At 48.9% G+C, this 15,978-nt stretch overlaps 2 protein-coding genes across 2 annotated transcripts in view; both read left to right on the forward strand.

Annotated features, from left to right (window-relative positions):
* DNHD1 (dynein heavy chain domain 1) overlaps positions 1–12,224 on the forward strand; it is an 80,026-nt gene extending 67,802 nt beyond the window's left edge. The window contains exons 30-42 of the mRNA XM_047071485.1: positions 63–494; positions 714–1,173; positions 5,693–6,031; positions 6,259–6,411; positions 6,589–6,767; positions 6,898–7,857; positions 8,057–8,243; positions 8,448–8,570; positions 8,656–8,857; positions 9,819–9,910; positions 10,045–10,194; positions 10,408–11,207; positions 11,387–12,224. Coding sequence (XP_046927441.1) covers positions 63–494; positions 714–1,173; positions 5,693–6,031; positions 6,259–6,411; positions 6,589–6,767; positions 6,898–7,857; positions 8,057–8,243; positions 8,448–8,570; positions 8,656–8,857; positions 9,819–9,910; positions 10,045–10,194; positions 10,408–11,207; positions 11,387–11,737 — 4,428 coding nt within the window. The 3' untranslated portion in view covers positions 11,738–12,224. The remainder of the gene's footprint in view (positions 1–62; positions 495–713; positions 1,174–5,692; positions 6,032–6,258; positions 6,412–6,588; positions 6,768–6,897; positions 7,858–8,056; positions 8,244–8,447; positions 8,571–8,655; positions 8,858–9,818; positions 9,911–10,044; positions 10,195–10,407; positions 11,208–11,386) is intronic.
* A 2,828-nt stretch (positions 12,225–15,052) lies between these two features.
* LOC124505189 (39S ribosomal protein L42, mitochondrial) lies at positions 15,053–15,705 on the forward strand. The gene has a single exon (XM_047071049.1). It carries the CDS (start codon positions 15,143–15,145, stop codon positions 15,569–15,571), a length of 429 nt encoding a protein of 142 aa, XP_046927005.1. The 5' UTR covers positions 15,053–15,142; the 3' UTR covers positions 15,572–15,705.
* The last annotated feature ends 273 nt before the right edge of the window (positions 15,706–15,978 follow it).

A 15,978-nucleotide genomic window follows, 5' to 3' on the forward strand; every position in this document is an offset into this window, starting at 1 on the left:
CTGTTAGGGCCAGGTCCAGAGCACCTGTGTCTGCCCCTACCCCTCTTAACACATTTTCCCAGGAGCTGGTGTTCTTCCCCAAGGAGAAGATGACAGACTCTGAGATGATAAAGTTAGCCCAAGCTCTGAAGGCTCCAGGTATGAGTGATGCAGCTCTGCGGGCAGTAAGCATACCTGCAGCGAGCCTGGCGGCCTGGCTCTGGGCCGTCCTGCGCTATGGGCTGGCACAGCGTCGGGGACTGCCCACGGGCCTGCTGCTGCGGCAGATAGAGGCCACGCTGGCTCGGGAGCAGGCCCTCCTGGGCCACCGCCAGTTCCAGGCCCAGGAGACCCTGGAGCACAAACTGGATCTGGCCAACAAGCTGGAAGACTCCTGGGTTTCGCACAACCGTGTGATGGAGAATCTCATTCGCGCTCAATGTGGCCAATATCACAAGTGGCCCATAAAGACTGCACTGCTCACACCTATGCAGTCCTGGACTACAGAGCTCCAGGTAACCAGCTCCTGCCCCGGTCTTCCCCCAAAGCTCATTTCTGTCCCACTGACCCCAACAACTCTGCTCCTCCCTGCACCCTCACTGCCTCCCTTTGTCCCACTGCCCTCCTTACCATGCTTTCCTGCATACCCTGCTTCACGCCCTCTCTACCAGACCCTCTCTGCCTGCACCCTCCTCGCTGGCCTACATGCCCTCTGTTCTTCCCTTCCACACCAGAAGTTGAAGGGGCACTGCACGACTATGTTCGGGGATGCCCTTCTGTGTTCAGCTGCCATCATCTACCTGGGTCCTTTCCCAGCACTGCGGCGCCAGGAGCTACTGGACAAGTGGCTGGCTCTGTGCAGGGGCTTCCAGGAGCCCCTGGGCCCAGATGATGTGGCACAGGCCCTGAAGCAGAAGCAGAAATCTGCCATCATGCCACCAAAGAACCCCCTGCTCTCCACACGCTCTCCCTTCAACCTTCTGACCCTGCTTAGCTCCAAATCTGAACAGTTCCAGTGGGACCGAGACCTGAAGCCCCAGGCAAAGTCAGCCCGCCTGGCAGGCCTGCTCCTGCGAAGTCACACCCACTACTCCAGCTTCCGTTGGCCTCTGCTGCTTGACCCTAGCAACCAGGCCCCCATCTGGCTGAACCCACTGCCTCTGCAAGAGACTAGATGCTTGGCCCCAGGTCCAGGTAAAGTGCAGATATAAAGCCAGGGATAATGAACATAATGCTTCTCCTTCTCAGGTATCTGAACAGCCAGCACTCAGCCACAGGTGGTCCTCCCTTTCATAATAAAGACACTAAATTTTTGTAGCCAGCGTATCCTAGATTTCAGCAGCCTACATGATATTAATAAATTAGGTCACATTTGCATCTTGGGGCCTATACTGCAATGATTCTGACTTTACATGTCTGACCAGTCCATGATCTTCCACTTCCTTGGTCTGCTCAGCACTCTTAGAAACTTGGCCTACAACTCGGAGCCTTCCTTACTGTCGGAATTTATCCCATGTTCAGGAATTCTGGGGAAATATTTCTATTATCTCTGCTTGGAGCAGAGACCTATCTGGGTAGAGTGTCAGAAGGAGGTGTTTCCTAGGGGAAGGAAGCAAAGGTATTGGGTAGGGGAAGGAGAAAATGGTGTTTATTTCCCAGAAGGGGTTGGGAGTTGCACCGGGGACAGTAATAGATATCTACAATGGAAGGTACATAATAAAGCAGTCTGTAATGTGGGCTCTATAATCCGACTGTCTGGGTCAAATACCTGTTCTTTGCTAGCTATGCAAACTAAGACATGGTACTTAATCTCTCTAAGCCAAAATTTATTTGACAATAAAATTAGCATCTTAATTATACCCATCTTACAAAACATCATATTAAATGAGATAATTTATGTAAAAGGGGTTCACATAGTGCCTAAAAATAATTTCTCAAAAATTCTGGTATTACTACTCATGTATTACTGCTACCATTATTACATTCCATCCCTTGGCTGTCCAGCATAACCTTCCATTGTGCCCATACACCATTATGAAAATACACAGTATATAACTTTCACATGTGCAACTATAAGTAAATTTACACCCTTTCTAGTAAGGGACACAATGAAGAAACATCTAGCTGCAGCATCCAATTCTGAGTCCAGGAGCTGTGAACAGTGTTCATTGTTCTTGATCAGAGTTAGATGTGGCTCTTTGTGATTCTATAACCTATGACAGAGTATACTCTCAATCTCACCATAGCAGTACATCCAATATGCAGAGTGAAGCAAAATCAAATCAAGATAACTACAGTAAACTTCCTGTTTAGAAACTGGATAAGGGTAAGAAACACACACTTATCTAATTAGTCTTTAGCATGTACTGTGTAATGCCAGACAGAGATAGGAAGGCAAATGATTAGCATCACTTCACTGGCTATAGAGTGAGTTCTTGGGACAGCCACTTCAGCTATCCTGTGTTCTAATGAACAGTATGATGTTCCTTGTCCATTGTACCCAGGGCTATCTGTGAAAGGAACATTGGTCAAGAATCCTGTTTGTAGCTGTTCAGCCGTACATAGCCACTTCCTATCGGAATGGGATGGGGGCTTAGGATTTGTCTTCAAATTAAGCAAACACTGATCACTTGTTACCAGATAGAGGATTTTCTGGCTAATTCCACTAAATCTCTCATCTTCTTTCCTTCAGATTTCATCTGTAAGGATTCTGTTAGCTATTAACCAATGCCAGAAATCTTGGTACACTCTCATTCTTGAATTTAAACCCTATTTTCTGTCTTCTCTCTTAACATTGGTTCTGGGGGCTTGAGAAATTCCACTAAGCCTTAATTGCCATCCAGCTAAACCTTGGCCTTCAGCTCAGAGCTGTAGTAAGAAAATAGTTTGAGTAGTGAGCTCAGGGTAATTGGCCATGGAGCATAGCCCCTAATACTTGGGGGCTGTATCCAAATCAAAAGGGGAAGGGAGACTATTAAATTTGTCAAGCAGAGAATGCATAAAGAGAAGTGCTTGAGATGGATCTGGAAAATTACCTTCCCTGATTTTCCAGCCTCTTCCAATAGCCACTAATTTCCTATTCCATGCAACATGAGGTAGATAATCATCTTTACAAATCAGCAAGATACTCAAGGTGCATGAGTATCTGAACATTTGTGGTCTGAAATTGCTTGATATGAGCAGAAAGGAATTTTCTTACAGTTTTTTTTTTTCCTGAGGGTTGTTTCTCTCATCTAAGTAGAGAAGTAGCCAGCATGCCTTCTTCTAAATCCACTGAAGTTCAGTGAGCATATGGTCCAAATCCCATGAGATAAACCAACTTCTTACCCACCACACAGATTAGTAGGGAAAAGAAAAATCCTCATTGCCTCCCCACTAACTCGCTGTATCAGGTAGAAATGCTATCACTATCAGTAACAAAAGCCCAACTTACCATGGCTTAAGACAGAAGGATTTATTTATCTCACATTATAAGAAGTACTGAGATAAGCAGGCACCAGCCTTCAGTGTTGCCTTCAAGTACCCAGATCCTTCTGTCTTTCTGCTCAATAATCCCTAGCATGTTGGCTTATCACATTATAGTGGGTTGAATGTAGTGGGTTGAATCCTAACCCACAGAACCTCTATGTTAAAGAGTCTTGCAGATATAATTAAGAACCTTGAAATGAGATTACCCTACATTATCTGGGTTGGCCCTAAATCAATGACAAGTGTCCTTAGAAAAAAGAGAAGGCATAGGGACAGAAAGTAAAGGCCTCATGAAGAGGGAGACAGACAGTGGAGTTATGTAGTCACAAGCCAAGGAACTCCTGGAACCACCAGAAGCTGGAGGAGGCAAGGAAGGAGTCTTCTCTAAAAGCTTCAGAGAGGGGCGCCTGGGTGGCGCAGTCGGTTAAGCGTCCGACTTCAGCCAGGTCACGATCTCGCGGTCCGTGAGTTCGAGCCCCGCGTCGGGCTCTGGGCTGATGGCTCAGAGCCTGGAGCCTGTTTCCGATTCTGTGTCTCCCTCTCTCTCTGCCCCTCCCCCGTTCATGCTCTGTCTCTCTCTGTCCCAAAAATAAATAAACGTTGAAAAAAAGAATTTTAAAAGCTTCAGAGAGAGTGCTCGCTTCGGCAGCACATATACTAAAAGCTTCAGAGAGAGTACAGCTTTCTCAACACCTTGACTGTGGACTTCTGGCCTCCAGAACTATGAGGAAATAAGTTCCTGGTTTTTCCAGCCACCATATTTGGGTGCTATCCTTCCAAGCATCATGTCAGAGTTGCTGCTAGCCATTTCTGTCCCTTTCATCAGGAAAACAAAAGATCTTCCAGAAATCTGAACAGCTACATGTGGTAGGCAGAATTTTGGCCCCCGTCATCTTTGTCCTCTATTTTTACTCCTATGATTATGTTACATGGCACAAAAGACTCTGCAGATGTAACTAAGATTACTAATCAATTGACCGTAATAAAGAGATATCCTGGGGTTGCCTGGTGGCTCAGTCAGTTAAGCGTCCAACTCTTGATCTTGGCTCAGATCATGATCTCAGGGTTCGTGAGTTTGAGCCTAGAGTCGGGCTCTGCACTGATAGCACAGAGCCTGCTTGGGATTCTCTCTCTCTGCCTCTCTCTCTCAAAATAAATAAGCTAAACACGCACACACACACACACACACACACACAGGACAGAGATATCCTGAATTATCTGGGTGGGCCCAATGTAATCACATATGCCCTTCAAAGAAGCAAGGAGGAAAGAAGAGGCAGTCAGGAAAACTTGAAACACAGAAGGATTCAAGGAACTATTATTTCTGGGTGGAAGATGCAGTGGGCTACAGGGAATGTGTGAGATAGAAATGAATTCTGTCAAAAACCAGTAAGCCTAAAAGAGGACCCAAGTCCCAGATTAGAACTTCAGCCCCCATTGATGCCTTGATTAGCCCTGTGTAACCCCAAGCAGAGCATCCAGTCATGTTGTGCTGGGCTTCTAACCTTCTGAACTCAAACATAACAAATGGGTGTTGTTTTCAGCTACTAAGTGGTAATTTGTGGTGATTTGTTAAGCAATAGGAAATGAATCCACCAAACTGTGGGCCCAGCAACCTCCACTTGCCCACTTCTTAATGCTTAATACTTTTAAAAAATTCTTAAATTTCTTAATACTTAAAAAGATATTATTTCTCTCTTCCAGCTCCTGCTGTAGAGGAGGCAAAGGAGAAGGTGGCTGGGGAGCCAGCCATCTGTGTCCACCATACTGTGGCCCAGGACTTGGCTAATTCCACAGTTTATGGTCTTTCACTTAGCAGTTGCTGCTTCCAGGCACTGATTTCTATATTAGCAACAATTATTTTCGTCATGATAAAAGTAGCTTAGGCAAAAGGAGAGATACACGGAATCTTCTAACCGACCGCTGAAAGGCAGAAATGGAGCAGACTTCCCTGGAGTTTTAGGGAAATAATAATGACAGCTAACATTTGTTGAGTGCTTACTATGTCCAGCTGAGTACTCTCTATGTATCGTTTCATGTCATCTTCACAGTAACTCCGTGAGGTACCTACTAATATCAACCCCATGTTGCAGCTAAGGAAACAGTCAGAAAGAGCTTAAGTGACTTTCCTGAGGTGTCTTCCTGTGGACCTTCCCTCAAGAGAGAGAGCATTGAGGGTGAATGGTGTTCCCTAGGAGCCCAGTTTGTCCTCTGAGAGGAGCTCCTCTGCATCTTTCTGTCATAGGGATGGGCTTTGTGAGAAATCAAGAAAAAGAAGAGGCCATGGAAGAGGAAGATGACAACAGTGAAGACAGTGATAAGACTAAGGGCAAAACAAAAGAGCAGAAGACAGAGGACAGAGAAAATGAGGAGGAGGGAAACAAGCAAGAGCACGAAGAGGAGGAGGAGGAAGAAGAGGAGGAGGAGGAGGAGGAGGAGGAGGAGGAGGAGGAGGAGGAGAAGACAGAGAGACAGAGGTCAAGGCCGGCCTCAGAGACTGGGGCTCTGCCCCTTCCCTCCCTTAGTGTGCTCTCAGGCACTGACCCAGAGCTGGGTCCTCAGCTCCAGGAGGCAGCTGCCAGTGGTGAGAACTGGTCCCCACTCACCATGTCCCCCTTCTGTGGCCCCACAAGCCTCTCACCCCCAGCCTGAACTCTGCTCCCATCCTTAACCCAAGCACTAACTCTGTTGAAGAGCCCTGAGGGAATCCTCCTATTATCCATGGGGGAGCCAGTGAGAGCCAGATTTTGTACAGGAGAGGGGGCTGGGTGCTGGCATGGTGAGTAGAGTGTCCTTGCCTCCCCCTCATAGGCCTGCCCGTGCTACTGACCAACATGGAGCTGGGCCTAGGGTGCCAAGAACTACAATGGCTACTGCGGCGGGAGAAGCTGAGCCCACCCCAGGTGCAGCCCAGCTTCTGTCTCTATCTGAGCACTACTCTCCCCCTCAATGCCTTGGAAAAAGGTGAGTGCCAGTGGGTAAGTTGCCACCACAGCTCTGTGGACACACCAGGTCTCCAGCTTCACTCAGTCTGACCCCGAGCAGGCTCAGTACTGCAGCAGGGTGCCATACTCTCTGTGTACCCCAACCCTGGTTCTGTCAAGGGGTTAAGCATCCCCTATGTCCCTATGTGACCCCAAGTGCTAGGTTATGAGCTGCTGAAGGGGCTGAATGTACTGGATCTGAGCCTGAACATGGAAATCCTAGAGGAACAGATGCTGCACGAAATCTTGTGCGTTGAGTGTCCCGAGCTTGAGAGCCGCTGGCAGGACATAAAGATCAGAACCCTGGATTCCTTTGAAGCTGTGGAGGCTGCTGAGGTGCCTGGGGGTCCTGTTATGGGTGGGGATGAGCTCGGGGGGGGGCAGATATGGGTGTGGAGATGAGTGTGGATGGTGGGGGAACCACGTGAGAAAGAATCAGACCCATGGAACAGGTGACTGTCTGCAGGAGGGGCTGCTGCTGATGCTGCTGCTCCAGAACCCAAAACATCAGAAACCAGCCAAATTCCTCCGGGAGATGGTGAGGGCCCAGGCAAAGCTATGTCAGCTGCGTGCCCACTGTGAGGAGCTAGAAGAAATGAGACGGCAGGAGGTGGTACTGTGGGCACCCTATCGGCGTGTGGTCTGGCATGGAATGGCCATTATAAAGGCCCTTAGCCCACTGCAGAACCTGCTTCCACTTTTCCGTATGCACCCAGACAACTGGCTAGCAGCCACCAAGCGGGCCCTGAACAGCATGGAGCAGTATGAGATTCATCAAGGGGAGGACCTGCCCAGCCATCTGCTGCAGCTGAGAACACAGCTGACCCGCCAGCTACTGGGCAGCACTGTGGCTGCGCTGGGCCTGACCCAGTTACCGTTGGTGGGTGCCTTGGGTGCTCTGGCTCTGCTGCAAGTGGCAAGGAAAGCACCAGAGCTGGAGAGGCTGGCGCTTTGGCCTGGCCTGGCAGCCTCTCCTAGCACAGGCTACAGCAAGCCAAGTGTGGCTCGACCAGCCTGGCTGGGGCTGAAAGCCTGGCAAGAATGTAGGATGTTAGAGCTGCTGCCACCATTCGCTGGGCTGTGTGCATCCCTGGCACACCACTCCAATGTTTGGCAGGCTTATCTGTCCCTGTCATCCACAGTGCTGGGTCCTGCGCCTGGGCCTGGACCTGATCCACTTAGTCTCCTCCAGAAGCTGATTCTGTGGCGTGTGCTGCGACCTGAGTGCCTGGCAGAGGCCCTGGCTGACTTTACCACCAGCCTCCTGGGCCGGCCCCTGGATGAAAACCTGGATGCCTCCACCATACCCTTGGAACACAGCCAGGCTACTCAGCCCGTGCTGATCTTGTTGCCACCACCTGGTCACCCCACAGCCACCATGCATCCCCTGACTGTCATCCAGAAACTGGCTGCCAGGCATGAGCAGGTTTGAGCCTTGCTTGTTGGCCACACAGACACCAGACCTCTGTGGACTGAGATGGGGTGTGGTGGTCCCTCCCAGCATGCCCATGGATCTTTCTGGCTTATTCAGGGACTTTTGGGGGTCATTTGTGGCATTACCTTGGGTCCCTTGGGTCACCTAGGATCACTTTGAGTTACTCTGCCACCTCTCTGTTGGTCTTCAGGGACAGAAGCATCTGGAGGTGATCGCCCTGGGCTCTGAAGCCTGGGATCCAGTCTCGGTAGTGGTTAGCACTCTATGCCAGGCTATGCACAAAGGGCACTGGCTGGTGCTGGAGAACTGTCATCTGATGCCTCACTGGCCGAAGGAGCTGCTACAGCCTTTGTGGAGGCTGTTGGATGGAGCCAGGGGTGCGTTTGCTACCTAAATATGGCTTCTTGGACCCTGTCCAGTATCTGGCCTGACCTTGAACTCTCAGGCCTCATGGCTGATCCCCTCACTCCAAGTCTGTCCCTTGTATCTGACTCCTGACCCTTGAGCCTCAAGTCTGATCCCTAAATTTACATCTGACCCTTTGCCCAGTGATTGATCTCAGCCCCATGTTTGACCCCTAGTGGTCTCGGACCTGGAGTCAGAACTGCTTCTGGCCCAACCTGCAAGCAGGAACATGGCCACTGTCCACAGAGATTTTCGTCTTTGGCTTATTTTGTCTGCAGAGGCTATTGCTTCCTTACCAGGTGAGGAGCTCCCCACTATAGTCTCTCAGATTGGAGGAGGATGGTACCTGTGCTGTGCTGACCCAGCGCTCTCCTTCTGCCCCAGCTGTACTGACTCAGCACTCCATGCCTGTTTTCTGGGACCAGTCCCTGGAGCTGGGCCATGTCTTGATCAACAGCATGGAGCTAGCCCAGCAAGGACGGAATGTACAATCCCCAACCAGGACGCTGCCTCTGGTCCTCCTACATGGCCTCCTGCTATACCGGCAGCTCTATGGAATGAAGCTGCAGGCACACAGGGGCCGTTGGTGAGGGACCCCATCCATCTTGCTCAGTCAGTCACTCAGCAAACATTGTGCATTTTCCACATCCTGGATGAGTATGACTAATTCATGCCTGGGAAGCACCAAAGTGTGAGGGCAGGGGGGTAGTCAAGAAAGTCTCCTCCAAGGACTTTGAGATCTCACTTTGAACTGAGTCTTGGAAGCAGAGGCAGATCAGGTACCAATGGGGCCTTTCTGAGCAGAGGGATCTAGGCTCAGCAGGAGGGAGATTTCAGTGTGGCTGAGGTGGACACGCTGGGAGGTTGAGTGGGGACAGGCAAGGTTTATGGTAAAGGGCCTTTAAGATCATGGCAAGGGACTGGATTTTATCCTGAGGAGAGTAGGAAGCCACTGGAGGGTTTTAAGTAGGAAAAGAAATGTGATCCTAGTTGTCTGTTGGAAAGATCACTCTCACGGACTGCAGTGTGAATGGACCAGATGGGATAGGGCTGGAGGCAAGCAGAGCAATTTTAAAGGAGGCTCTGGCAGTCTCAAGGGACAAGGCCATGGTATGGGTGGAAGGGACTAGGGTAGTCATAGTAGAGATAGAGAGTAAATATGGAGTGAAGAAGAAGGAGGAGTCAAGACAGCCTCCCAGATTTCTGCCGAAGACAATTGGGTGGCTGGTATGGGGGAAATATGATTTCAGTTAAAAAGCAAGCTGTATGAGGGGTGCTTGGATGACTCAGTTGGTTAAGCATCTGACTCTTGATCTCAGCTCAGTTCTTCATCTAAGGATCCTGAGTTCAAGCCCCATGTTGGGCTCGGGGCTGGGCATGAAGCCTACTTTAATAAACAAAAACAAAAACAAAAAAACAAGTTATATTGGAAGTGCTAAGTGCAAATGACTGGTGAGCCCTTATGAGTTGGGAGCTTGGGCTAGACAGACCAGAGTCCTCAGCATATAAATGGTTCTGAAACCCTGCTTCCTGCTCCCCTCCCCCAGGAGTCAAGTGACCCTGACCCAGGTCCTTCAGATCCAAGACCAGCTGTGGGCCAGCCTTAGCAATCCCAGTGCTGCCATGCAGGAGCTGGCTGGTGAGAATCTTCCTGTCCCCATGGAAAGCCCTGGAAGGGGCAGGGGGAGTGGGAGTACTGAGTTTTTGGTTTGGGTTTGGGAGGTGGTGGAAACTGGAGAGGCTAGAACTGAGGGGTTCTGACCTCATTCTCAGCTTCGGTTTTCTATGGGGGTCCTGTGGGAGACAGCAAGGACAGGGAGGCCCTGACTAGCCTAACACAAGCCTGTCTGAGCCCCAGCAGCAGGAGCTGGGCTCAACCACACACACCCCAGTATCTGCTGGCCACCCTGCTGCCCAGCCCAGGTAAGCTCCAGCCAGGTATCTGTGTTGGGGTGGGGAACCATGCCATGCCACTCTCTCAGGAATGTGAGCTGCATCCTACAAAGGTGTAGGAGGGGGCAATATTCACACAGTTATGGGATGGTGGCTTAAATGTCAGAGGAAGGCCTACTCCCTTGAGTCTGGGTGGGGCAGAGTCCATTTAATCTATCTCTCTTCCCTCTCTCCACCTACAAGAGCTAGGGGAACTGGATGCTTTGGCAGAGTGCAAGGCCCAGATGCACCTACTGCCCACACCTCCTGAACCCCAGAGCTGCGGACTGAGTGCCGGCCCCCGGGCCTGGCTGTTGCACCGCAAGAGTCGCGCTCTCTTGAGCGCGCTACAGCGGAGTCTACCCGCTTGGGTTCCTGCGGCTCGAGGAGGTTCCAGGCGCACGGAAAGGCGGCTGCGGCAGCGCCTAGTGCAGGCCAAGAGGAGGCTGGAGTCACTGCAGGCTCTGCTCACGGACACCGCCCGCCCGGAAGAGTCTGGCGCCGGGTGGGTGGTGCCGCGGCAGCGGCCTCTGCAGGCCTTCCTCCAGACCGAGGTGCTGGAACTGAGCCAGCTGGCGCGCACGGTGCTATGCGACCTTGATTGCCTGTTGCAGCAGCTGAAAGGCGCGCCCCCGTGCGCCTCCCGGCGCTGTGCCGCGGTGGCCCACGCTCTCTGGACTGGCCGCCTACCCCCTCCTTGGCGTCCCTATGCGCTTGCCGGCCCGCAGCCGCCCTGGCATTGGCTGCGACAGCTGTCCCGCCGTGGGCAGCTGTTGGTTCGCTACCTGGGGGTGGACGCCCAAGTACCAGGGCGCATCTTTCACCTATCAGCCTTTTGCCACCCGCGCCGCCTGCTGCTGTCACTGCGCTCGGAGGCTACCTTTGCTACGGGCGCCCTGCACCAGCGTGTGCCCAGCTCGAATCTCCCTGAATGCCAAGGCCCTGGCTTCAGTGGGCTCCCATATAAACGTCAGGAGCTGAACAGCAACCCTTTGCACCTCCAGGTATATTCATGCCATCCCTCCGTTTACACTTCCGCCCCCTCAAATCCTTTATTACATCGTGCAATTACCCCATCTTGCCTCTATTGTGATCTTTCCCCTTCAGTAGGCCCATCTGCTCGGATACCCCGCACCCCCAGGACCCCTCCTAGCCTTGCCTGATAAGCTTCTTGCGCCCCCAGGTGGTGAACAGCCCAAATCCTACAGTTCCAGAGATGGGGCTGCTGCTGATTGGGCTACAGCTCCGGAACGCTGAGTGGGACCCGTTAGCAGGGGCCCTGCAGGACAGCACCTCCAGCCAGCCCTGCCCTCTGCCTCCGGTCAGCGTCTGCGTCCAGGCTCGGGGCGCCAATGACCTGACACCCCCAGCCGGTCTGGCTGTGTATTCCTGCCCTGTGTACATGGAAGGCCCCCTAGGCATTGTTAGGCTGCACAGCAGGAACATCCTGATGTACCTGCCCCTGCCCACGAAGCTCAGCCCGGCCACCTGTGACCAACTGAGAGTCCATGTGTGCAGCCCACCCTTGCCATGAGCCCTCAACCAAAATAAAGTTGGGGTGATTCGATTAAAGGTTTCTGAGATTTAGTAGTGCAAGGTGGTGTGCACATGGAGAATTGACACGCTAAGGGGAAACCCCAGTGTGCACAACTGAGAGGGGGGTGTGGGTATCCCGTGGGAAGATGGGCCTAGTGTTGGTCATGTATCCAAGGCTCTAGGCAGATGGGGATGGCTAATACACAGGATCCTGAATCCTTGCCCAGCTTTCTACTGTGGTCTCAGTACTTGTGCTAAATCCACAAGGGGTGGAGATATATATATATATATTTCCACATATACATACATACATACACACATTTTTTTTCACAAGGGATATTTTTATAGAGAACATTAGAACTGAAAAATTATTTTTTAGAGCCTTGGTTGTATTACTGAGAATGCCTCAGTCTGGCCCTACCAGTCATCCCCTCCCCTGGGATGGATTCTCCCAGTGAGTCATACACATAAAAAACAAAAGCCAAATTAAGATACAAGGTTTTGGGGCGCCTGGGTGGCGCAGTCGGTTAAGCGTCCGACTTCAGCCAGGTCACGATCTCGCGGTCCGTGAGTTCGAGCCCCGCATCAGGCTCTGGGCTGATGGCTCAGAGCCTGGAGCCTGTTTCCGATTCTGTGTCTCCCTCTCTCTGTGCCCCTACCCCGTTCATGCTCTGTCTCTCTCTGTCCCAAAAATAAAAATAAAAAAAATAAATAAATAAAAAGATACAAGGTTTTATGTGCATTCAACAATTACTTATTGAGCACTCCTCTGGATCACGTGCTCTTCCTAGCACTTATGAGGTTGTTCCAAAGCAGGAAGACAGAGAAGGAAAAGGTCAACATATGGATAAGTTAAATTTGATGATTTCTATGTGTTATAAAGACAATAAAGGAGGCTGACGTGTTAGAGCACGACTAGGGGGAAGCAGTTAGTATAACTTGGGTGGTCAGGGGATGCTTCCTAAACATTAGAAAGGGAGCTACTTGAAGATCTAGCAGGAGAGTTTCTGGATAGAGCCCTCAGTAGGTGCAAAGGTCTTGAGGCAGGACAGAACATGTAGCTGGAGTGTGGTGAATGAGGGGCAGGGTGATACAAAATGATGGAAAAGTATAGAAAGGGGTAGGCCACATACAGCCTTTTTGTGATAATGATCTTGTATTTTATTTTAAAAAGCATGAGGAATCTAGTAGAGAGTATTAGGTATGAGAGGACATGATCTAATTTGGATTTTGAAAAGATAACTCTGGCTATTCTGTGGTGGATGGATAGAAGAAATTCCAGAGTAACAAGGAGGAATATTTATTTGGAGGCTTGAAGTAATTCTAGTGGAAGATGATGGAGTTTGGATTAGAGTCCCAACAGCGGAGATGGAGAATTGATAGATTTAGGTAATATTCAGGAGGCAAAGCCATAGGATTTGCTGATGGGCTGGATGTGAAGAGTGAAGGAAGAGGACAAGTTTAGGATGACTCTGAGATTTAGGTTTGAACAACTGAGTGGAGCATGGTGTCATTAATTGAGATGGGAAATTGGCTGGGGGGTAGGGAATCAAGAGTTCTGCTTTGATATGCTCAAACTTTGATATGCTTATTAACTGATTGCATGCTATCCCAGGACAAACTTCTCTGATATAAGCTAGGTTAGTTGTACAGCTGAGCTAAAGACCTACATGGGCTCCTCTCCTTGCCCCTGAGCACCAAAACTCAGTAGGTGCAACCTACTTCCCTCTCTGTATGGCTAGGTATGAGCTATGTGGTGGGAAGTAATGCAAATGGCAGTGTCTACTGAACATTGGTACACAACCTCTTCCAGTCACACCTTCACCAGTGACTGTGATGCAACTGATGTCCTTTAACAAAAGGCTGAGCAGAGGAGCAAAAATTCCACTTTCCTCAGAAACCCTTTCCTTTTCTTTTCCACAGTCAACCAGATGCATGGCTATTCCTTTGGGAGAGGAGATTGGCAGAGTGTTAAAGAGCTCCTTTTGGATAAATGAACCCTGTGCTCTATCCATATATACCATCGCTACTATCTATTCTCCAGTGGGAGCAGGGAGCAACGATCTAAAATTGGTTAGCACAGAACATTTCCTACAAAACCATGTCATTCTCTAGACTGAAATTCAATCTTTTTCGCTTTTATGTAGGATTTTCTCCTTTTTTTTTATTTTTGCAATTTCAGCTTTACTGAGGTATAATCAACAGAAATTTATTCCTGAATTATGTCCAGCCAAGTTATTAAACTTAGTCAATTAGAGATTATAAAATAAGTACCATATTACTGCATTGCTCAAATACAATGACTGCTATGTAAAAATGTTCCAGATTTAACAATTCCACTATTGAAATTGTCGACCAGATAAATTAAAACCCCACTAGGAAATCAAAAGTCCCAAACAATGAAAGGAAGGAAGACAGATGACAGAAGGGAGAAACAGGTCCCATCCTGTCCTGACAGATGGGGGTAGATAAAGTAGAGACAAAATCAACCTCATCTGGGACTTTGGGATGAAGGAGTAAACTGAGGTACTGAGGGCAAGGAAGCATTTACCCTTTTTTCTAGTGAGACTTTAGAAGGAAACTACTCTGCATTATGGACCTACCATGGCCCCAAGAGCATGAAGAGGGCAGAATGGCATGGCCAGGAATAAGTGTCCTTTGACCCCTCTATGGTATGGATACTGAACAGAGACCGTTTTGGCTGGATGGAATAGGAGGCAGAGAATCACTGGGGTCTGCAGCACTAAAGAGGAGGCCAAAGTGGCAGGGAGGGGCACAAGGCCCTGAGAGCAGAGACCACCAATTCATCAGCTTTAGAAGGAGATGTTGGCAGAATGCCTATGTGTGGGGCAGGGCAAGCCATACCCAGAAGATTCCAGCTTGAGCACATCCAAGAACCATTATTAAGCCAGGGGACTCCTTCCTTCTAATACCAAAATGCCACATAAGCCCTCCCTTCTATACCCAGATGCCACTTTGGAGAGGAGCAAAGGTAGAAAAAAAAATGAAACCCAAAGAGACTGAATTTATTTCTAGACTCTACTACTATCCAGTGGAGTGGAGGAGGGAGTGAGGCTTGTGGGGAAAACCAGACCAGTAACTAAGAAAGGAGCTAAATTTTATTTACATATCCCAATTTGTAAGGAAATTTGTGATTCTGTTCTGTACTCACTGTATACACTAATAATCCGAAGACCAATACTTTCATGGACTACTGCTCTGTAACTCACCTGAAACTCACTTATTTTTGTAGCTTTTCAGTCTAATTTGAAATCCTTATTCAGAAATAGGATAAATAGAAGACCCGGATTGAGGGATGAAAATAGGTGTGCCTGGAAGCAGATTTTAAAAGCAGTTTCTCCAGGTCATCTTTCACACCACCGGATAAGCATCTTGAGTCACCATGGTATTAGCAGCAGTAAAACGGGTGATATCAAACAGAACTATCTGGAAACATTTATTTCCGATTCAAAACGGAGCTTTATATTGTGTTTGTCATAAATCTACGTATTCGCCTCTTCCAGATGACTATAATTGCAAAGTAGAGCTTGCTTTGACATCTGATGGCAGAACAATAGTATGCTACCACCCTTCTGTGGACATTCCATATGAACATACAAAACCTATCCCACGGCCAGATCCTGTGTGTAATAATGAAGAAACACATGATCAAGTGCTGAAAACCAGATTAGAAGAAAAAACTGAACCCTTGGAGCAAGGACCTATGATAGAACAACTTAGCAAAATGTTCTTTACTACTAAGCACCGTTGGTATCCTCGTGGACAGTATCATAGACGTCGTAGGAAACTGGATCCTCCAAAAGACAGATGATATTGAGCTTTTCAGGAATCAAAGAGATGTTATCTTGTGTCTTATTTGCCATTTGAGAAAATGCAATTGAGTGTATTCACTGTTATGTAGCAAAACAATAATAAAATGTCTTTTTATGTCTTAAAAAAAAAAAAGAAATAGGATAAATAGAGGGAAATGTCTGAAATGGGGGGAAAAAAGTACCAGTTTTACCCACTAATGTCTAAGAAGCTCTGGTATCTATAAGATAGGTACTATTCCATGTTACAGACGAGAAAACAGACACAGATTCAGTAAATTATCCAAGGTCACAAAGTCAGAAAATGGTAGAGCCAGTTTATGAATCTATACATTTGTCCTCAGAATTCATTCTCCTTACAGCTTTCCATTGCCTCTACCATACCAAATGTCGGGGGGGGGGGTAGTGG

Source organism: Lynx rufus, unplaced genomic scaffold (assembly GCF_022079265.1).
Source record: "Lynx rufus isolate CCGP_SWC_20201006 ecotype Redwood Valley unplaced genomic scaffold, mLynRuf1.p SCAF_9, whole genome shotgun sequence".
NCBI classification, from domain to species: Eukaryota; Metazoa; Chordata; class Mammalia; order Carnivora; family Felidae; genus Lynx; species Lynx rufus.